This window comes from Mchenga conophoros, linkage group LG23 (assembly GCF_057382185.1).
Source record: "Mchenga conophoros isolate Kocher_MC1m ecotype Shallow Benthic linkage group LG23, M_conophoros_male_GT1.1, whole genome shotgun sequence".
Taxonomy (NCBI): Eukaryota; Metazoa; Chordata; class Actinopteri; order Cichliformes; family Cichlidae; genus Mchenga; species Mchenga conophoros.
Genome location: NC_140547.1, coordinates 54,216,371 through 54,239,121, shown reverse-complemented (window position 1 = coordinate 54,239,121; position 22,751 = coordinate 54,216,371). Strand labels below are relative to the sequence as shown.

The window sequence follows — 22,751 nt, the reverse complement described above, 5'->3', positions numbered from 1 at the left end:
CATCTGTAACCGTTTGAAACAACTAACTTGATTTTGGCTCTTGCAAACTTTTGTTTATTTACGTTCCCCTTAATTTATTTTCTTTTTCTACTCACTTTTGTTTCACTGTCCCTGTCACTCTCGTTGTTCCTCACTGTAACACCACAATGTCATCTTTTATGTGATTCCTGTTTTACTTAACTCATTCACTGCTATAGCCGTCAATTGCAGTGAATGAGTCAATGGGTTTAACTCATTCACTGCCAATGGCTGGCAGTGAATGAGTTAACTGTATGTCTAAAATGTGATAAATAAAGTTTAAAAAAAAGGCTGCAGACCCTGAACTGGGATACAGCCCCTGTGTGGAGGTAAGTCATCGGACCGCTGAGGAACGTGAGACGGCAGTAACGCACCGTGAACGGATGTAAACTGCCGCGAAGGCCCGGCGAAGAAGAAAACCCGGAAGTGCTTCCGCTGTTCCGTGTAGCTACAGGTAGCTGTAAGTGCAGCTGATGTCAGACAGTAGCTCGGGTTTGAGAGCACAGTGAGGAGCCAGCGGCCGCCTGAAAGCACACACAGAAAGGACATCGCTGCTAACACCGGCGGGTAAACAGCGCAGCGACGCCTTTGTCATAATAATATGTTTATCCACAAAAATAGCTTCATGTCCTGGTTTTGGTACGCGGCATATCAAAGGTGTTGGTAGGTGTAGAGTCAGGCAGTAAGCAGTATGTGTCGGTGCTGACGGAAGGCTGTCGATGTTTCCAGATATTTGGGTGATGCAGCAGGCGGATAATGGCGGCGAGGAGGAGGCGGAGGCGGCCCCGGTAGATGTTCAGTTCACGGATTTACCGGACGCCCTGGTGGCCTGCAAAGTGGCGGAGGATTTATTCAACGAGGAAAGGCTTAAGGTAAGCTGTCAGGCACTGGCCTGTGTGCGGCGCAGCTAAACAGTGCTTACATATGAACGTGAAACATGAACCAATAGCTTTGGCGCTTTTGTGTAGTTCATTAGAGACTGTTCTTTGTTTTTAAACCAAAATATGAAATTATCTGATAGTATGACAGGAATAAACGTGTATCTATGGAGCACAGTAGCCTTAAATGAGAAAGATGTGTGTGCAGGAGAGCCACAGGTTTATGTGGTTTCATCGCTCCATCTGGTGGCAGGGGGATTACTGGCATCCATCCATGAAAATCAATGAATTAGCTCCATTAAAGACTAGTATAGTAGTAGCTATAGTCACGCCCCAAACTGATTCTGCTGGAAACCGTCTCTGGGACTTTGAAATTTCTTTAGTTCATTCCTGAGGTTCGACTTTCCTCTGGTTTGGAGTCTGTTTGCTAGCTTTAATCAGAAAAGAAGGTCCAGTTGGGTTCAGACCCAAAATGCTCCTGGATTAAACCGAATAGTCAGGGTGTTCGTTGATGTCACACAGGGGAACATGGCTGAAATGAAATGCATAATGGATGGTCTCCTACATCTCCTGCAGCTTCTTGGGGGAAGGAGGTGAGCAGGTTAACAGGTGGTTCTGTCACCAAGGCGAATCCCAAATCGGTGAGCATTTTCGTGGACTCCCCATCCTGTAAATCAGAAATGTCACTGCATTAATATTTGATGAAAATAAAACCAGCAGAATCATTCTGAGGCAGGCAGGGAGTATTCGGTCCCAGTGGACATGTGCTGTGTGGAAAAACAGATTTGTGCCGGTGAAGCCAGGACTGTGTGATACTAATAATTTGTGCAGTTACGTCACTTTCACCTTTGGAGCAGTTTCTCCTGTGGATGCTGGGTGCAGCAATGTGCAGCAGCTGGTGAGAGACTCAGTTGAGTAACAACACAAACATCAAAAACTTCTCTTTTGATGTTTGATGCTCATCTAATTAGTTGCTATTGTGATTTCAGTAATGAGACATCCTCACGGTAACTAGCTTAAGCATAACGTTTTCAACAACGGTTCGTAAACAATAACCGGTGGCTTCAGTTTGATAGTGGCTGAACTCGAGATGAACCTACGTGACTTGTTTGTGGCATTTCCTCACACGACATCCGTTTCTTTTTCTTTCTTTCTTTCTTTTGTCTTATACGTGACAGCTCAAAAGTTTTGAATGAATTCTGATAAAACTGAAGTAGTGTAGTGCGGGGTTATGTTACCAGTCCAATCAGATTTGGCTGACAGCCACCAAGGTCAACTCGTTTTTGTTGTTTCCTGTAGTCCACTGTCGCCTCCTTTGTTTCGCTGATGTTGAGAGAGGTTGTTGTCCTAGCACCAGTTGTTTGGTCCCTTCATGTCCACTCTGTAGACTGTGTCATCGTCGCCCGTGATGGTCATATCATCTGTACTGTACCGTGTTTGTGATGAGCGAGGAGGAAGTGTGTTTTCCAACTCTCACTGTCATGTTGAATGCTGAGCTGTAGTCAGCTAAGGGCTTTCACACATATATGTTCCCTTTTTCCAGGTGGGCAGGGCAGTGTGTGTGTGGCCAATGCAATGGCAACGTCTGTGGCTCGGTTTCTTCTGTAGGCTAATTGGACCAGCGTGTAAGGGAGGTAGACTGGATGTGTAGTCTGACTGTCTGCTGGCTTTGTGATGACTGATGTTAGTGCAACAGGGCAGTAGTCATTTAGACAGACCACTTGTTTCTTGGCGATGGGAATGGTGGTGGACGCCCTGAAGGGAGATGTTGAAGATATTGGCAATCACCTTTGCCAGCTGGTCACACGTGCTCTGAGAACATGACCAGGAATGCTTTCTGGTCCTGGAGCTTTATATAGCTTGACCTTTTTGAAGGCCATTGTGGCAGCCTCACTCCCCACTGGAGGACATGAAACTGTGTTTGAGTGAGCATAGAGGGTGTTTAGCTTGTCTGGGAGAGATGTGACGGACTGAACACTGACCTGGTTTTTCTTTTATTAGTCAGTGATACAGCGTAGTCGTAATCGCTTGGGGTCAGAGGAGCGCAGAAGAGCGGTAAGTGGACTCCTGTGGACTTTGTCCTGGTAGTCCCACTTGGCCTTGGTTGTGACCTCAACACTGATCACTACAAAGCGGGAAAATACCTCCAACAGGCCCCTAATCTGAGCTTATACCGTTAGGTTTTAGGGGTTTTAAGCATTCTAGCCATTTTTAATAAAATGACTTCTTATATAGGACTTCATATGTTTTATATAGCACTGAAATTTGATATAGCGCTGATTAAACTTATTCTATTCAGACATTCTTATAGATGCTAATCTGAAAGTGCTGCTGAGCCTGTACTTTGGTCAGCTCGTCATGCCCTCTCTCCATCATGCTGTTGTTAATGTAATGTAAAGAAGTCATTCACTTTTTCAAAACTCATATTCTCTACATTTCATGCTTTGCCTCTCCAAAACGTGAAATAGACATGCATGCAGAAGTTGCATTACTGCATGCAATAATTGCATTACCAGCAGGGGGAGATAATATATTTAAAGCCAGGAAGTCAGTAGTGAGCAAGTATGAAGAGCATTCTAGGGTTCATATTCCTTAGAAAAGATTAAGCTAGGCAGCTAATATGTATGTACATGCAAATGTGTTAATAACGTCTGTTTAAACACTTTTGCCTTGAAATAAAACATATCTCTGGTGTTACTGCAGCTTACTGCATGCATGTACATTTCATATTTTGGGGAGACGAAGCATTAAATGGATTTGAATATGTTTCTAGGGCAAACACTACCTAGGCTGCTTTTGTAGTTTTGTTTCTACTGTAGTATATACTGCGTCAGGCTGAACAGGGAGGGGAGCGACACCCTAATCCCATTGTGGAGTTCACCAGGAACAAGAGAAATGTGACAAAATATGTCGAAGATCAAAAGATACTGCAAAAGCAGCCCTAAAGTTTCTCTGCACTGGTTCTTATACAGCGCTTTACACAACTTGCCTCAATCATGTCTTTCTATGCTTTGTCCGTAAGTGCTTCCTATCTAACATTCATGTGCGTCCACACTGCATCACGTAGCTATTCAGGGTTAGTATCTTGCCCAAGGATATTTGGCATGCAGACTTGAGCACACAGTGGTCAAACCATCAACTTTCCGATCAGTAGGTGATCTGCGCTACCACCCCACCTAAAGAATTAGGGTATTCTTCAAAGACAAGAAGCTCAACCCAATGGAGTACACGTTTCAGCTATTAGATACAAAAATGAATGCAGAAACACCCAAAAAACGAAGAGTCGCTGACAGCAGTAAGGACCTAGCAGAGCGTTTTAAAGGAGGAAGAACAGCGTTTGGTGATATCCACGGGTTCTAGACTTGAAGATGTTATACCTGCACCGCGTGGGCCAACCTCATATTAAACACTATGGATTAAGAATGGAATCGCACTCAGGTTCATATTCAATCACAATTTGGGCAATGTTCTGCTAGGAAACCTTGGTTCCTGTCATCCATGTTGATGCTACTTGGACACGTAACACCTACCTAAGCATGGTTGCAGACAAATGTGCACCATTTCATGGAAACTGTGTGCTCTGATGACTGCAGTGTCTTTCAGTGGGTTAATGCTCCCTGCCATAAAGGGCCAAACAAGGTTCAGTGATGGTTTGAGTAGCATAACAAGGAGTTTGAGGTGTTAAGTGTTCCTCCAAATTCTCCAGATCTCAGTCCAACATCAGTGGGATGTGCTGGACAAACAATCCGATCCATGAAGACTTGACACTGGAACTGGGATTTGAAGAAGTCCTAAAACAAAGATTCTAAGTTCATTGCATTGTTCTACCTTCTAAAAACATATTTGCATGTCCAAATTGCTGCTATGAATGGAACCTTTCACCTATAAGTCACAGCTGTTAATAGTGATACTGATGTTGGTCATGTTCAATGTGTATTTCATGGAAGTATTTTAAGAGTGCACTATTAAATTTGTAAAATGGCAAAAAGCATAGTTGCATGCAGTTCTGGCCTACAAATAAATGATGCAGGAAGCAGCAGGAAGAAATAACATACTGTGATTGAGTTTTAAAAGCTTAAAAACTGGAAACAAGTTGAATATCTTTAAAATGCACGTCAGAAAAATGCAGATTGGCTCAAACAGAGTTTGTGAAGGTTTTACCAAGGAAGCAGTTTTTTAATAGAGCCTCTTATATATTTTAGCCAAAGGTGTAGGGCTGTTCGGTATAACGATATATATCAGCTCACGATATGAAAACGTCTATCGTTTCATATTACGCTATCTATCGTTTGTTTTGTGGGGCGATCGTGGCTCAAGAGTTGGGAGTTTGTCTTGTAATCGGAAGGTTGCCGGTTTGAGCCCCGGCTCCGACAGTCTCGGTCGTTGTGTCCTTGGGCAAGACACTTCACTTCACACTTCAGCCTCGCCTCTGTCAGTGCGCCCCAGGGTGGCTGTGGCTACAATGTAGCTGCCATCACCAGTGTGTGAATGTGTGGATGATTGTGTAAAGCGCTTTGGGGTCCTTAGGGACTAGAAAAAGCGCTATACAAGTACAGGCCATTTACCATTTTTACCATTTGTGGTGTCGCAAATGAAAGTGTTTACGGCAATATTTTTCATGGTTTTGATGGTCACTGTACAACTGCTTAAAGTTCTCTCATTCTCTTATATTTAATATAACCACACTACGGACAGACAAGCGACTGTTTTTATGCGTTATCGCTAGCAACAACGATCGTCTGGCTCCGCCGTCCGCTTGTTTAATTTCCACATAAACCTTTCACAATAAAGCTGAAGAGCCTGTTGAGATTTTTCAAAATAAACTGAATCATGTGAAATAGTATGCAGAGTGTTTATGAATGAGAGGCCAAAAGGAGCCGCCAGGTGCTAAAAAATAAACCTTAGAGCAGGCTTTTCCCCGCAGCATGCTGTGTAATAAATATTCACAAAGAAAAATGCGCCTGTTTCAACTTATCTAATACTGGACTCCAGGTACACAACACCCAGCTGAAAACACTTCACGCAAGTCGAGCTGCCCGAGATTCACAGAATTAGCTGAAAATGTTAAATTTTTGTGATATATATCGTTGTCGGGACGATAAATGTCTTATATCAGGATAAGATCGTGGCACCCAGACTCTGGAATAACCTCCCCGTTCGTATTCGCACTGCCGAGTCTATCCAGTCTTTTAAATTACGTCTTAAAACTTATTTTTTTACTTTGGCTTTTGATTCTGTCTAGTTGGCTGTTTTTAGCTTGTTGCGTTGTTACCTATTGTTTGTTGTCCTCTTTTATTGTTTGTTTTAACTGTCTCATGTTTTTATTGACTGTGAAGCACTATGATCAACACTGTTGTTTTAATATGTGCTATATAAATAAATTTTGATTGAGGAGATTTTGGTCATATTGCACAGCCCTGCAAAGGTGTGCAAAACACTGAAAACTCTTTTTAACAAACAAATGTTTTTAACTAGTGGACACAGTCAGGTTCTGCTAGAGTTTTCTAAACTTTCTTGGTTCTACTAACCTAGTTAGCTGGACACTAACTTCATTTTTCTCTAAGACCTGAAGGTTTGTCAGTATTATCAGCAAAATGATGATTTTCCAAATTTTCTGTTATAGTTTTGCTATGCACCTACTGGCCTCAGGAGGGCAGTAGAGGCCTGTCTCCACATGATCACTGTACCCCAGTATGAACTTAAATACTAATGTTTGCTGAGCTGTGCAAGTTTTATTTCTGTGCTAGAAAGGAGAGCACGGTGCCATAAAAATGTGTGCTTGTTTTGTGTCTGCCTGGTGAGGCAATGGAAACAAATGTGTAGATGAAACAAAAACAGTGGGATGGAAAAAATGCAGGGCTGGGCTTGCACACACAGTGGCTGCAGCAGGGTGAGGCTGAGACCTGCAGGTGATTAGTGCAAGTATGTCTGTAGTTTCTGTAGTGTTGCTTAACATCAATACACAACACTCGATGGACACTGAGCATCAGCAGACTGTCAGGAGGCTCACTAATATTACAGCACTGTGTTTGCACATTTCTGTCTCTCACACACACACAGTGTGGATATTATACATGGTTATGCTGAGGATATGTCGGCCAGTTTCCACTGGAAATGCCTTTTGGTTAAACTGTCAGCAAAGAATTTGCACTGATATATTTTTATATAACTTTAATGCAGATAAAAAAACAGCTGCTTGTTTGCACAGACCCAAAGCAACGGGTTATTTCCCTTTTCTACATCTGTTCTCTAAAAACAGGAAGTGATTTAGTAGCTGAATAAGTTCATCACAAAGTTATAAGGTGAAAAATCATAGACATGTAGATTGCTTAAAAAACAGAAAAACACATTTCATGAAGCTGATCAAATTATATAAAAACAAAAATCTCTTGACAAAGTGAAAATACATTGATGGGTTTTTTGCACTAATAAAGTTGTGGAGTTGTAAAGTATTTTGTGTAGTGTCACTTATATCGTCAGTTATATCGTTATTGTAAATTTTCAAATGTATATCGTGATAAATATTTTTGGTCATATCGCCCTGCTCTAGCATGTATATAAGAATTCACAGCCTTTGCACAATACGTTGCTGAAGCCTTTGGTCTTTCTGAGTATGATGCTGAAAGCTTGGCACCTGTTTTTGGACAGTGTCTCCCATTCTGCTTTCTAGCACCTCTGAAGCTCCTACCGGTTGGATGGGGAGCACTGACGCAGAGCCATTATCAGAGCTCCTCAGAGACCTTTCTACATCTGCTTCAGTTGTTCCCTCAGCCCTGGTACCTCTCGATTTCCCCGTGCTCGTTCTTCCTGATGTTCTAAGCTAGGACAGGATCTATCACAGCTATGGTTTTCTGCCCACCACTGTGTCTGGTTGGTTGTCCAACAGCTGCTTATCTGGAGTCCCACAGGACCTTAGCCTCATTGTTCTCAACAGCGTTTGATGATGGCTCCCACCAGGACTTGGGACTGTGTTGTCCACGTGCCACACAGATGATCCTGTACATCAGTTAAGCTACTTGGTCGTGCCTCTCAGTGAACACTGTCACAGCTTGCATCTTACATCCTGCTGCGATGTGTTGGATAGTCTCCGGGGCAGGTTTGCATAGTTTGGGGCTGAGGTCCTGGATTGTGGCTCTGACACTCGCTAATCCTTGTCCTCCCTCTTTTATAGGGACATAGAGTGTCGTGGTCATGGACTTTGGGTGGAGGGTTTTCCCTGTTTCTTTCTGTGCCTGCTTATTGTTACAGGACATGTGTCTGTGAAGGTTCTCAGTCATCCAGGTCCTCGTAGTCAAAGCAGCTTGCAAAGAAAAGCGTCTGGACTTCTTTAAGTTGCTTGAAGACGTTTCACCTCTCATCCGAGAAGTTTCTTCAGTTCTAAGGTCAAATGGTGGAGAGTCCCAGATATAAAGCTAGTGGGAGTTTCCCCCCACAGAGGGACAAAGGACCCCCTGATGATCCTCTAATCGCCTGAGCCAAGGTGTGAAACTGGGTGTGGGTCCCAATCAGCCAGAGTTTCGGGTGAGCTCATTGTGAAACCTGGCCCCACCCTATCATGCGAATTCCTGAGGTCAGATGGCCCAGGATGTGAGTGGGCGTTAAGGCGTCTGGGAAGGATCTCAAAACTGGATTATAGATGGCAGACAGTTGGTGTCGTAAACCCCGCCTCTGTTCAAAGATGGTCGCTCACAGTGGACATAGATGCTTCTTTCACTCCTCTTTCAAACCATCTGTCCTCTCTGTCCAAAATGTGAACATTGGCATCCTCAAAGAGTGACCTTTGACCTTTAGATGCAGATGGACTGCTGAGTCTTGTCCTGTGGAGGTGGCTCTTCTGTGTTGTGCCATGCGCTTGTGAAGTGGCTGTTTGGTCTCTCCAATGTAGAGGTCTGGGCATTCCTCGCTGCACTGTACAGCATACACCACATTGTTAAGTCTGTGTTTTGGCGTTTTGTCTTTGTGATGAACCAGTTTCTGTCTGAGCATGTTGCTGGGTCTGAAGTACACCGGGATGTCGTGCTTGGAGAAAACCCTCCTGAGTTTTTCTGATACACCGGCTACATAGGGGATGACAATGTTGTTGCATCTGTCCTTCTTATCCTCCCTCGCTGGTGTCTGATCTTCTTTTCTCTGCCTCTTTGCTGACTTTAAGAACGCCCAGTTAGGATAACCTAGGGCTGTTCGATATAACCGTATATATCGGATGACGATATAAAAGCGTTTCATTTTACGCTATCGTTTGTTTCGTGGTGTCGCAAAATAAACTGTTTACGGCAATATTTGTTCATGGTTCTGATGGTCACTGTAGCGGCTATATTAATTTCTTAAAGTTATCTCTTTCTCTTATATTTAATATAACCACACTACAGACGGACAAGCACCTGTTTTTATGCGTCGTCGTTAGCAACAACGACGGTAAAACCATCGCGTGTCCGCTTGTTTATGTTCCACATAAATCTTTCACAATAAAGCTCAAGATCCTGTTGAGACTTTTCAAAATAAACTGAATCACGTGACAGAGCAGATTATTTACAGATGAGAAGTAAAAAAGAGCCGCCAGGTGCTAAAAAATAAAGCTTAGACTCAAACGTTAGAACAGGCTTTTCCCCGCAGCACGCCGTGTAATAAATACTCACAAAGAAGACGGCGCCGTTACAACTTATGTCTAAAAATGTATCGTTTCATGCATCAGTTAAAACACTCGACTCCAGCTACACGACGCGCAGCTGGAAACACTTCACGCAAGTCGAGCTGCTCGAGATTCACAGAATTTACAAAAATGTTACATTTCTGTGATTTATATCGTTATCGGACGATAGATGTCTGATATCAGGATATGAGATGTTGGTCATATCGCACAGCCCTAAGATAACCACACGTTTTGAGTGCTTCCTTTACATGTGTGTGTTCCTTCTTTTTTCCTTCAGGCTTAGAGGGAACATGTTCTGCCCGGTGGTGTAGGGTCCTGATTACTCCAAGTTTGTGTTCCAGAGGGTGATGGGAGTCAAAGAGGAGGTACTGGTCCGTGTGTGGGCTTCCGGTAAACTTCGATGTTGAGGTTGCCGTTCTCTTCAATGTGCACGGCGCAGTCCAGGAAAGGCAAACAGTCGTCCTTTGTGTCTTCCCTGGTGAACTTGATGTTTTTATCCACAGCGTTAATGTGCGCGGTGAAGGATTCCACTTCTTGTGTCTTGATTTTGACCCAGGTGTCATCCACATATCTGTACCAGTGGCTGGGTACTCTTACTTTGAAAGAGCCAAGAGCCTTCCTTTCCACTTCCTCCATGTAAAGGTTGGCTACAATAGGTGACACGGGGGAGTCCATGGCACAGCCATGTTTTTGTCTGTAAAAGCCTTCGTTGTATTTGAAGTATGTGGTGGTGAGGCAGAGGTCTAACAGTGTGCAGGTCTGATCGGGGGTGAAGTTGGTCCTGTCTTCTTGTAGTCGTTTTCTGACCGTCTACACTGGACATATGCATTTACAGCTTGGAGCTTATTCGTACCATTCAGCTGGCTTGTCAGCACCTGCTTTTCCTTCTGGCTGTACCTGACTGTGGCTGACCTTTGTGCATAGTCATCATGTTCCCACTGGCCTGTGGGATATCCAGGTACGTGTAGCTTTTGTACTACATCTGCTGTTGTTCCTCCACCCCTTCAGTGCGGATGAGCTTGCCTGTCTTTGCAGCCATTCGACTGTACTTATCCAGTCTGAATAACATCCTGATGCCTTCACTGTACATCCTGGTGATGTGGATCAGTGAGTCTGTGTCCTGGCTTATAGCTTGTCACCCATGTACAGTAGTTGGCTGATGGTTGCTCCACTGCAAAATTTGTAGCCATGTCCACTGTTAAATGGTAAATGGACTGATTCTTATAGTGCTTTTCTACTCTCAAAGTGCTTTATACAACATCCATCCATTCTGTCGGGGTCGCAGGGCAGCTAGAGCCTTTCCCAGCTACCATAGGGCAGGAGGCAGGGTCCACCCTGGACAGGTCTCCAGGCTGTCGCAGGGCTAACAGACAACCATTCACACTCAGGTTCACACCTATGGGCAATTTAGACTTACCCAAGTAACCTAATTAAGCTTGACACACTTTCATACTCTGATGCACCGGAGAACAACTTGGGGTTAGTGTCTTGCTCAAGGATATTTGGCATGCAGACTGGAGGAGCCAGGGATTGAACCACCAACCGCCCGATCAGTAGATGACCTGCTCTACCTAGCTGCAGCCACCCCAAGTGTGACAGATGTGTGACAGATGTCGGTGATGATCAGGGGATTGAGGTCTAACAGCAGCAAGAACATTCAGTTGGCGTCCAGTGTTGTTTTTACAGTCCCACTGAGTTCCCCGTGAATATTATCAGTGTGTTACTAGCTTTGTACAGCGTAAATGAAACGTGTGCTTACTCAGCTTGGAACATCCAGGTTGGAGTAATCTGCTGGTAGCTTCATGGTGTCTGTAAACTTGATTTTTCAGAGTCTTAACAATCCATTCAAATTTGGCTCAGATCTACCAAAGTCTCCAAGGTCATTGTTCAAAACATCGACCTCTGACCTCTCCTTCAAGGTCAGTCATTTGATTTAGCAGACATCTGCACTCTAAGTGCTTCTTGGTGATCTTTGTAAATATTGTGACTTTTTTCCCCCTCAATGAAATGAAAAGTCATGTATGTTGTATATGTCAGCCGTCATGTTTAGTCTTTGGCTTTCGGCCTCAGAGAGACGTAGTTCTTCTTGTAATTAAATTAGTTAATATCTAACTAATTAAAGATTATACTTTTTCTTTTATTTGGCTTTAATTGATATCTTATGTAACTGTATTATTCAGTTCCAGTGTACGGCACTTTGGTTGTTTTAAAGTGCTTTATCAATAAAGATGATGATGTTGACTGTATGAGCAGTCACAGTGTTGTCTGTCATTGTGTGAAGCTTTAAGCTCTCTGCTATTAATGCCTCACAGAAGCATGTTATCAACCTGCCTCTGGATCCCTTCATGCTTCTCACTCGTCCTGTCTTTCTACTCTTCCTTCACCCCTTTTATTTTTTACTTTGGGCGTCAGTCTCCCAGCTACCTGTGTCATTTCTCTGTCTTTCAGTCATATATACAAAGAAAAGATATGAATGTATGTTTTTGTTCTGCGTGTGGAATCCAAAGTGAGGCTCCCTGTCATAGTTTCCACTAAGAAACAGCATCAGGAGGCAGTGATGTCAGCTCTGTCTCCCACTCTCTCGCACAGACGCAGTCACTGCCCTTCATTCTGTATGATTAGTCAGTGTTGTATCTGTCAGTGGAGGAATAGGAAGAGAGAAGAAAATAGATTTCCCTCCTCCTTCCACCGATGATTGGCCTGCAGTGAATGAGACCAGGAAAAAGAGAGGAGGGGACTGTGGCTAATGCGTCATAGGCTGGCAGGGCCTCATTTAAGTGGCTTTGGATCTGGGAGAGAGAGAGAGATTAAAGTGTGAGTGACATTTTCAGCTCTCCACACCCAAATCTCTGGAAAATTCCTTGAGTTTTCAGTCTGCTGCTGAGCGAGACAGGAACAAGCTGTAGCAGAAGAAAACGCAGATTAGCAAATGTTAGATGTTGTTTTCAATTTCTAACTTTAGATTCTCGTTTCATAATCTTGGAATGTGCCGCACTGCCTCTCTAACGTTGTGGACTTGATGTACTGTGGGCACCGAAGGAGAAAAACTGCTGCTGCGCATGTGAAGCCAGTGCTGGGGAAGAACCCGACCACGGTCCTGTTTGGAACATCCCGTTGTCTCTGCTCGTCCGTCACCCTGGGGAAAGCAACAGTCCTCCAACCTCGTCCCTCCTCTTCCTCAACTTCATTGACTGTTACAGCATTGCATCGCACCCTGAACTCAGTTATCAGGTGGAAAAGGTTGCGGATCGGCGGGTCGCCTGTCATGCACATTAAGACCACTAAATGTAACCGGTTCTGCCTGGTGGCCTCGGTGACCAGCCGGGAATTATTCCACCACTCTGAGGTGCAGGTAACAGTACGGTGTCACTAAAGGATTTCCTGGAATTTGACTGCAGCTGACCCTGTGTGCATCCTGAGACATCTTTACTGGCTTCCAGGCTCGACCAGCAGCTTCCAACTGCATTTTGTGTTGACTGTATATAGGTTTTATGTGCAGTTCATCATGTAATGTAGCTATTGAGAGGTCTGCTTAAACGTGATTTTACAGCTGAATCAACCCAAGCATCCAGCTCAACTACCCTCTAAAAACGGTCTTTCAGTAGTAATGCAGCAACTCGACTGTTAGATGGTGTAATGACAGCCAAGACTGACTGTAAAACACAGTAATGAGGATTTTGCAGCATGGCCGTGCTTTTTAACATAGTTTCCTTAAGCTGTTGGTGCAACTCGATAATAAAACAGTGTTAAGAAAAAGATGAATCCTACATCTGCACTAATGTGTGCTAATCTGTAGGCGTTTAGGTAATATCGATCATTTCAGTGTGTCTGCATGATCAGATGTCTGTGCCTTTATTCATAGAATCTTCAAACTGGCTCTTGCTCAATATTTTTAGTGAAGAAAGTGAAGAAAGTGCTAAATGGGCTGAACGGAGTTGAAGTCTGTAAGATGGTTCAGAGATCTCAGTCATTACTTCAGTCTCCTCCTGCTGTCTGCTTCCTCTGTGTTTCCAGGCTGGCTTTGAGGCCTTGTTCCGTTCATTCGACTCGGAGGTGCAGTTCCAGTACTTCAAGTCGTTTCGGCGGATCAGGATCAGTTTCAGAGATGCTCTGGCTGCAGCGGAGGCGAGACTCCGACTACATAAGACGGACTTCAACGGCAAAGAAATGAGACTTTACTTCGCTCAGGTAATATCTGTAGGCTGAGATCTATCAGACACATGAATGTAACTTGTTCAGACCTTCAACGCGCTAAACCAGGCGGAGCTCTTGATTCACTTTCTGAATGTCATCTATGGTTGTCCCAGAGTTTGGAATAATAAATGAAAATTGAAATAATAACTAAAAAACAGCTTGTACATTGTGGAAGAACATTAGCTTGTGTGTTATAGCAGTGTTCGTTCTTCTCTTATAGAGATGTGCATACTTTCACTTATTGTGACACCGGTCAGTATCCTCCAGACTAAATTTGACATGTTAGCTTCAGTTTAATATGAATGGAGCTGCTGCTCTGTATATGTATATAAGAATAGAATAACTTAGTGTAGTTTATAAGTGTTACATTCTGTCTACCTAAACAATGTTGTTAGCTTGCTTTATGTCAGCTAGCTGATTAATTCATCCTTTCTAATGCTACAAAATAATAAACATTTCAGTTCAGTTTTATGTACACAGCGCCAAATCACAACAACAGTCGCCTCAAGGTGCTTTATACTGTAAGGTCGACCCTACAATAACACATGCAGAGAAAAACCCAACAATCATATGACCCCCTATGAGCAGCACTTTGGCGACAGTGGGAAGGAAAAACTCCCTTTTAACAGGAAGAAACCTCCAGCAGAACCAGGCTCAGGGAGGGGCGGGGCCATCTGCTGCGACCGGTGCACAATGCCCTGTGGTGAATGACGCAGTGGGCAGTGATTAGACGTTCCACTTCACAGTAGGGCGGATCCCAGAAGCATAGGATTTCCACCTCCATGTTTGCTGTGGGGACTTTGGGTGGTACTCTCACTGGAGCAGTGGGACGATGACAGTTACATGCAAATCAACGTAGAACCTTTGCAACGTTTTTTCTTCTTCTACTAGAATGAAACTACCCTAAAAATGAGAAACTGTTCATTTGTTTTTAAGCAAACTTACAAAGTCAGAGGAGGATTGAATAAATAATTTTCTCACTGTAGTTAAAGTTGGTGAAATACACAGGAAAAAATATCCAATAAATCACTGAATCTACAGTTTAATGTGACTGTGTGGCTTCAGTGGTACGACTATAGAAGCACTGTATAAATATCAGTGCATTAGTTAGCTGGGTAGGTAGGTGACAGAAACATAATCATCAATCCATTTCTTTCTATATGATGCTACAGTCTCAGTAAACCTGTGATATATTGCTGGTTATTATAAAGTGCTGCCCTGCCTTTGCACTGTGTAGTCTGTGCACATAGGGAGTCCTCGGCTGGAGCCTCCCAAGCCAGAGAAGCAGTTCCTGATCTCGCCTCCTGCTTCCCCTCCAGTCGGCTGGGAACAGTCTCAGGACGCCACACCGGTCATCAACTATGACCTGCTTTGTGCCATCTCTAAACTGGGGCCAGGTATACAACACATTATGATTTGTGTTTTCCATCCGTGTGTGAATGTGTGACAGGTTTGTAAAACACAATCGACACTTCCTACAGCCTCAAATGCAAACTGAAGGCTCTTTACAGGCTTGGAACGAAGCTGAGTGGTACATGATTTAAAACGCTGTTCCTCTTCTTTTAATCTTTTTGTCTTCCTTCATTTAATTCTCGATAAATTCATCACAACTGATTACAAGTGCAAAGTGTGTGAGCTTGTCTCCACACTGATATTGACATCAACGCCTACAACTCAAAGTCAGGAGCCAGGTAGCAATGACTGCCAGCAGAACTGCAGACAGGTGTGGTGGTTAGAGGGAAAACCCAACACCGCGATCAGAGCGTCGTTACTGTCACGGAAACAAGTACAACAAAATTAAGTGCTGTCCCTGCTGCACTGAAAAGAACAGAAATAATAAAGAGAAAAACTATAAAATGAGATTTAAAAAGGACAAAAGAACCATCTATTGCACTTAAGGAGCTGCGCTATGGTAGGTGCTCATTGCAGTGTTTCATTTTCATTTCCACTTTATTTAACAGGGACCATGTACAACAAAACAATCTCCTTAGAGAAAAGATGTCCCAGGCCGGGATCGAGATGACATCACGTAAATAGAGCAACAGTGCATACTAGATTCCAGATACTCAGGAAGCTGAGCCCTGAATTATGATACAAACCATTCACACTGAGATCTTCAAGGTCAGTTTCATGATAATTGGTCAATAATTGACTAAAAGGCTTAGAAACTATCATTATTACAAACAGTGTATTGTGAACATATAGAAGGTATTGCAGATAAGATTTAAAATATGTCACATTTGACCACTGACCTCTTTTTCATGGGCAATAGAAAGATCTGAAGGTAAAAGTCAGTTTTAAATGGCACTATACAACTTTATTATGTTTCTTACTGCTCTTGTTTCTATTGAATACATATAGGGATTCTAAATATCACGTTACTTTTGACCTCTGACCTCTTCTTCAAGGTCAAACTTTCATGAAATGTGGGGGAGGTTCTATAAATTAATGCTTACAAGTCTTGTGCATGTCACACAATCCATTATTGTTGTTGTTGTTGTTATTGTTGTTATTATTATCATTATTATTATTATTATTATTATTATTATTATTATTATTATTATTATTATTATTATTATTATTATTATTATGTGTTAGTGAAAGTCTGGCAACACAGCTTTGTATAGCCGTACAGGCGAATGGCTCCTCGAGAGACATGGGTGACACTGAGCTCAGGGAAGTGATGGGAAACCCACACTTCATGCACATCTGCTAGCATAGACACACAGCACATTTAAAAGCAGTGAGGATTAGAAACCAACAAATGTTTCTGGCACAACTTCACCTTCTTCCAAGGTGCATGGAGAAGACAAAGATCTGATGACCCGAAGACTCCAGCAACACTTAAAGTAATCCGGTCTTTAAGTGATGACGTGACGAATCCTGCTTCCAAACTGCTGTGTTCACTAAGGCTGTTGTGTTTTTAACTTGTTTTAATGCTTTGTGTCTTGTTCTATGTAATCTACAAGCCCTTACAAACAGTCAGTGATCACTGTCGGCCTCTCGGTTTTTATTACCGCTAATCATGTTAAAGCTCTGTTTTTAAAACCTTACGATGTAACTACAGCCCAGCGCATGCAGCAGTATATTAGTGACTAACCTGGTATTGTGGATGGATAATCTCAGTTGTTCTCCTGACTGAAGCTTGGTCCGTTTACAGCATCCTGCTATGTGACTGCATTTGTCTCTAACCATCAGGAACCCTCACGTTAACTTTTATCAAGTAGCAAAAAAGTTAGCGTTCATCCTCCAGCTTCACCGTGTTTATGCTATGCTAACATAGCTGTGTCGCTAGCGATCACGTAGCACATCATTATATAGCAGCTAGCCCAACTTCAGTAACCCTACAAACGTCACTGCTGTTTAGTTTTGTCTTGATTTATGTTGGAAGTGGTAGCAGAGCTGTACGTTTGAATTTTTCAGAAATCTCTCAGTCAGAACATGCTACATCATGTTTAGGTGGAAGCTAGCGAGCTAACTTCCTGTTAACTTCTAACTCTGTTAAATGTAATAAATCCTGTTTTCATGGATGCCTGGATGTTAAACTTAATTGTTACACCTGGTAAAGCAGCAACGCTGATCATTTTATTACAGATGAAAGAATTTAGACAGTTTTTAACTCTCAGTAATGCCGCAGTGATCATGTGACTTTGGGACCTGCAGCAGAGTTTAGGCCCGGGAACGGCTAATGACGTCAGACTTAAAGACTGGATAGGGGCGGCTTTACTAAGTGACCAACACGCTTTGGCGTGTGGCCTTCAATGACCCCGATGAAGGCCACACCCCGAAACACGTTTGTCACTTAGTAAAGCTGTTCCCTATTACTTTAAATTTGACTATTTGACTGTTAAAACTATTTAGACCTGTTGCAGCTCCACATGCTGATGCTATGTTCACACCACCAATGTCAAAGTTAGAAGAAGTAAAGGTAGTATGGGTTAGGAGTTGGTGTCGGCTGATGTGGCTAAAGCATCTAGATTCTGCCTCCAGATGTATAAAAGCAATGTTTCCTAAAATTGAATGATTAAAATAGTTTCTTTGATACATTTGAAATTGCCAGCTGATGTCAGACCTCATTGACATCTAAAACTGAGATCATCAGGTCGTCAGGATCGTGACAGCTTTGTTCTCCATTTTGCATTATCTCTATCGCTGAAGAGGGAAACCTCATCGCTGCACAGTGACTTGGTACATTGTAGCACGCCCTGTGGGAAACGTCCTCCAATTTGACCTTTTTTTGTTTTATTCTTAGGGGGGAAGTACGAGCTTCACACAGCAACACCAACCACTCCCAGCGTGGTCGTCCATGTGTGCGACGACGAACGCGGTGACAGCTCCGCACCCGATGACAGCGACCAGGATGACAAGCCCCGCCCACCACGACCAAAGATCATTCAGACTCGACGGCCTGACTACACACCTAGAGTTGAGCAGTGAGCGGTGCTGACAGGGGAATCTGTACTGTGTCAGCGTCGATCAGCAGCTGAACACGCTCGCAGAGATTTGGATAAAACTGTGAGAAGGCGTCTGTGGGTGCTGCAATATCCAGCTGAAGCAAATGACTAGAATTGCATGCTGCATTTGTGTCGTGTTCGACAGACCGAAGCGGGAAAGGGTTTAAATTGACTTACTGTGTACGACTGTTGATATCTGCTCTGGTGCTCCATTTGTCTGTTATTAAGGTGTGAAGCAACCCGCTTCAGCTTTTTCACATTTTAGTGGCTTGTGTGCTCACTAGCATGAAGTCATGACAGTGTCCATTGCTCTGCACTGTTGTCTGATGTATCTGCTTGGCCTAAACAAAGCTGGCCTCCTGCTGTCTTTGCTGCGACTCAGTTTCCCAAAAAAAGCAGTTTTCCTGGAATTCTCTTCAAAGTAGTGTTTGAAGTTTGCTGCATTCTGTGTGTGTTTTGGTTGTCTCATAGCAAACAGCTGTTATTAAAGGCACCCACATAGGAAGTGATTTGTAGTGACGGAGACCTTCAGGCAACAACTATCAAGATGGCTGCTGGTGGCATGAAGTTTGGAGTTAACCCTCGAGAACCTGAATGTCTGCAGGCCGCTGACTCTCAACAACACAGCGATACACCGTGATCACATCCTGCGTGGACGGCCGTTTACTCTTTGGCTTAAAGTCCAACCAATGTTTATCTGTTACTTTAGAACGCCACACTTACCTGTTCGTGTCCCTGACCATGCCGTGCTTTAAAAAAACAGATGACACTTTCTGCCATGTGGGGGTTAAATAGTGTTCTGAAAAATGTCTTTCTGCCAATGTGTGCGAGCGCTGCTGTTCAACCAGTGACTCAAGCCCCAAACACGCTGCCGGTTATTTTGGGGCCTGTTTTGTACTTGTGGCACATCCAGCTCATGTCCTATGGCTTCTACTATGAAGCAGGATGGTCAAGATAAAAATGGTCTTATCCAGGTCATCTCAGGGTTAACCCTGGATTTTCTTTACTTAGATGGTGCAGTAAGACGTGGTATATATCACTCATGTACCCATGGTAACTAACCTCTTATAAAAAGAGGTTATGATAGAGATCGCAGATCACCACCTACGTACCAGTCTGTGCGGTCCCTCAGACCTCTGTGTGTGGATACTGGGAGGGTCTAAATTATTTTTAGTGTGTGAAGTCTACATGTTCGCTGCAATTAAACCGTTTCAGTTCTGTGAGGATTAGTGTATGGTCCCAAAACAGAGCTCCTTGTTGTACTTGCTCAGTTTGTATCAAATGAATTCTGCTCTTGTATTTATTCACTGTCAGGCTGCAGCTGATACAATAAAAACTCTTTCAAACAGACATTTCATTACATTATAGTCCATCAGATCCTCTGATGTCTTAATGATAGAGCTGTGATATTGAGAAGTTTGATAAGTTACACAGTCAGCAGTTTTGGCAGCTTTCCTTCCTGGTTTCAAATCGGCTAAACTTCATATAATTTTAATACTAAAGCAGTGTACAGCACCTCTGTTACTGCATGTGTTTAACTTCTCATATTTTTATCTTCCTTCTTAACTCTCAGCCGTATCAGACTGATGGGGACTGTGGTCACCCTGCCGACAGGCCCAAGTTTGTGAAGCGATAACTCAAGAATGAGGCGACATAGATTTTTGAAATTAATACCATAGGAGGCTGAGGGGTAGCACTGTAAAATCTGCTGCTCTGCTGGCTGTTTACGTACCATGTTTGACCAGGCAACACCATCCCTTTCATGTGATAGTGCAGAGAAATCCCGGGTTGACCAGCGATGGGAGGTTTTATCCTGATTTCAGATATTCCAGTAAGAGAATAAAGGATGGGATATACTGGACTTGCTTCGTAGTACAGGGCCCTGTTGTGTGCATGTTTGACTGTGTGCTTTCAAAGATGTACTAACTGCTGTGTTGCTGTTGCATCAGTAGGATTACAGCAATTTCCAACTAATTGTTGTTTGATTTCCAAAATGTTGCAGCCGTGAACGCGGCGTCATTGTCACCCTGCCAGTATGGGCTGGCAGACGTTGGGGACAACGAAGTATTGACTGACTGAACGAAGATGGCTTGTTTCACATTGATACCATAAGTGTATCTACTATGAGGCTGAGGTGCAGCACTGGCTATCTTTAATATGTCTGCTTTTCTGAAGTTTTTATAAGACTAGCTTAGCTTTTTCTGCTATATAGTGCTCAGCTGCAGATGTTCGAACGCTGTGTCTCAAATCTGTGTAGCTAATGCATAACACAGGACTGTCACCTCTACATGAACATTTCAGAACTGGACTGATGCTATATATCCCAGTTTAACTCTGTATAAATGGAATCACAACACATTTGTTTGTTTCAACCTGTAAATGGAACTTTAGGGCCACGTGACACTTTGTGATACTGAAAGAATCTAAAAATGAAAACGTGTCTGTCTTTGCCAGTCGAGCATCTTAACGGGCTGTAACTGCACCTTTAGTCCGGGTATTTTGTTTCCCTTTCATTTAGACACAATTGGACAGTGTGGTGGTTTGGCTACTTTTTTACTAGAATTTTATTATTTTTGAAATAAGTAATAAGTTACCGTGAATAAATATTTCACCATCTAATTCCATCTGTGTCATTGTCCTATATAAGAGTATATGTCTGTATTACACACATAAGTTTGAGTATATTTCTGAACTGTTTTAAGGACTCCTGGTTGAAGTCATTTGAATGAGGTTTGTGTTTTTCCTGTATGTGAATTTTGTAATATTTTGGTCACAGTGGGCTGGACGTTTTGACAGTGTAAATAAACACAGTTCGAAAGCCTTCCACAGACTAGAATCACAAAAAGAAGTGTCCTCACTCTGTTGTGTTAACTTCAGTGATCTCTTCCTCTAAACCATTAATGAGCCTTCTAGACTCCATTCGTTCAACACTTCTCAAAGACATTTTAGCTTTGATTAATGCTTTCTTTACTAACAGACACCGCATGCGTTCGACGTTATTAAACCATTCCTTTAAAAGGCCTTTCTTTGATCCAGCTGTCTCCCCTTATTTACTTCTTCAGACTGAAGACGTCACTTGGATGAGTGACGAAACGTTTCTCCCACTGAAAACTTCCACATGAACAGAATCAACTCTTTGGCTTTTTTAGCTCAGGTGGTAGATCAGTAACATTACTAAAATTTTATTTATATAGCACCTTTCAAGACAAACATCACAAAGGTCTTCGCACAAAAATACAAAGGCATTTAAAACAAAACAGACAAAAGTTCACCAAATGCAGGTCATTGCTTCGATCTGTGGATGCTCCATTCTGCATCTCAAATATCCTTGTGCGAGATACTAATCCCAATTCATACATCAGAGTATGAATGTGTGTGAATGTTAGATAGAAAAAGCATTTTTTTAAAAGTGCTTGTGTGAACGGGTGAATGAGGAATGTTGTATAAAGCACTGTGAGTGCTCAGGTACAGTAGAACAGCGCCATAGATGAAACGTTTTTGTGACAAATGCTAATGGAATCATTCTTATGAGTGGCATCTATTTGGTTCTTTTTTCTTTTTCTTTTTTTTTCTTTTTTTTTTTTCTCGCCTGTCCCATTTGGTTCTTTAGCCATCAGAATTGTTGTCTGAAGACCAACAAGGATACCCAATGGATTTACTTTGCCAAATGGATCATCGTGGCATTGCCGTATTGTTCCATTTGGTCGATCTTTGTTTTTATTGTTTATTATATTTTATTTTCAGATGTTACAGACGGGACAGACATGAGTGAGAGATAGGAAAGGGAGAAAGAAAGAGGAAGGAAAGGAAAAACAGAAGGGGAGAGGGACAGTGAGAAAGGGGGGGAGAAAAAAAATAAAAATCTCCTGGATCACCTGTTGAGAGAAGAATAGAAAACAAGCAGAAAAAAAACAAAGCAACATACTAAACACAACACCATCGCATTAATCTAGCTAAGTGTAAACAGCAGTAAATACTAAATATTCAATGTTGTTGTGCAGCACGCAGGACAGATGTGCTTCGAAGTAGCAGCCAAGAAAGGTGTAATTTGGGTCTACGAGCAGTGAACACCCGTGTGCATACCTGTGTGGATCAGCGCGCTTGTATTCCAAAGGTTTCTCCATGTAACGATCTGCTAGGGAGTGTGGGGGGGCCACAGCCCCTATTTGGTTCTTTTCAATTCAATTTTATTTATAAAATGCCAAATCACAACAACAGTCGCCTCAAGGTGCTTTATACTGTAAGGTCGACCCTACAATAATACATACAGAGAAAAACCCAACAATCATATGACCCCCTATGAGCAGCACTTTGGTGACAGTGGGAAGGAAAAACTCCCTTTTAACAGGAAGAAACCTCCAGCAGAACCAGGCTCAGGGAGGGGCGGGGCCATCTGCTGTGATTGGCTGGTGTGAGAGAAGGAAGACAGGATAAAGACATGCTGTGGAAGAGAGACAGAGGTTAATAACAGGTATGATTCAATTCAGAGAGGTCTGTTAACACATCGTGAGTGAAGAAGAAACACCCAGTGCATCATGGGAATCCCCAACAGCCTCA

General features: G+C 42.9%; 1 protein-coding gene across 3 annotated transcripts; it reads left to right on the top strand.

The window, feature by feature from the left end:
• The first annotated feature begins 431 nt into the window (after positions 1–431).
• On the top strand, positions 432–21,042 carry LOC146548391 (calcipressin-1-like). Of its 3 annotated transcripts, none has more exons than XM_085264103.1 (5): positions 432–585; positions 748–890; positions 13,561–13,734; positions 14,978–15,137; positions 17,993–21,042. In XM_085264103.1, the coding sequence occupies exons 2-5, from the start codon at positions 759–761 to the stop codon at positions 18,175–18,177; spliced, it is 651 nt and encodes a 216-aa protein (XP_085120229.1). In that variant the 5' UTR covers positions 432–585; positions 748–758; the 3' UTR covers positions 18,178–21,042. The 3 variants fall into 3 exon arrangements, 2 of the variants coding, with proteins under 2 accessions (XP_085120229.1, XP_085120228.1); XR_014890655.1 differs by lacking the exons at positions 432–585; positions 748–890 and adding exons at positions 907–12,898; positions 15,702–15,861 and having other exon boundaries at positions 17,993–18,128; XM_085264102.1 differs by lacking the exons at positions 432–585; positions 748–890 and adding an exon at positions 919–12,898.
• Positions 21,043–22,751: the final 1,709 nt, after the last annotated feature.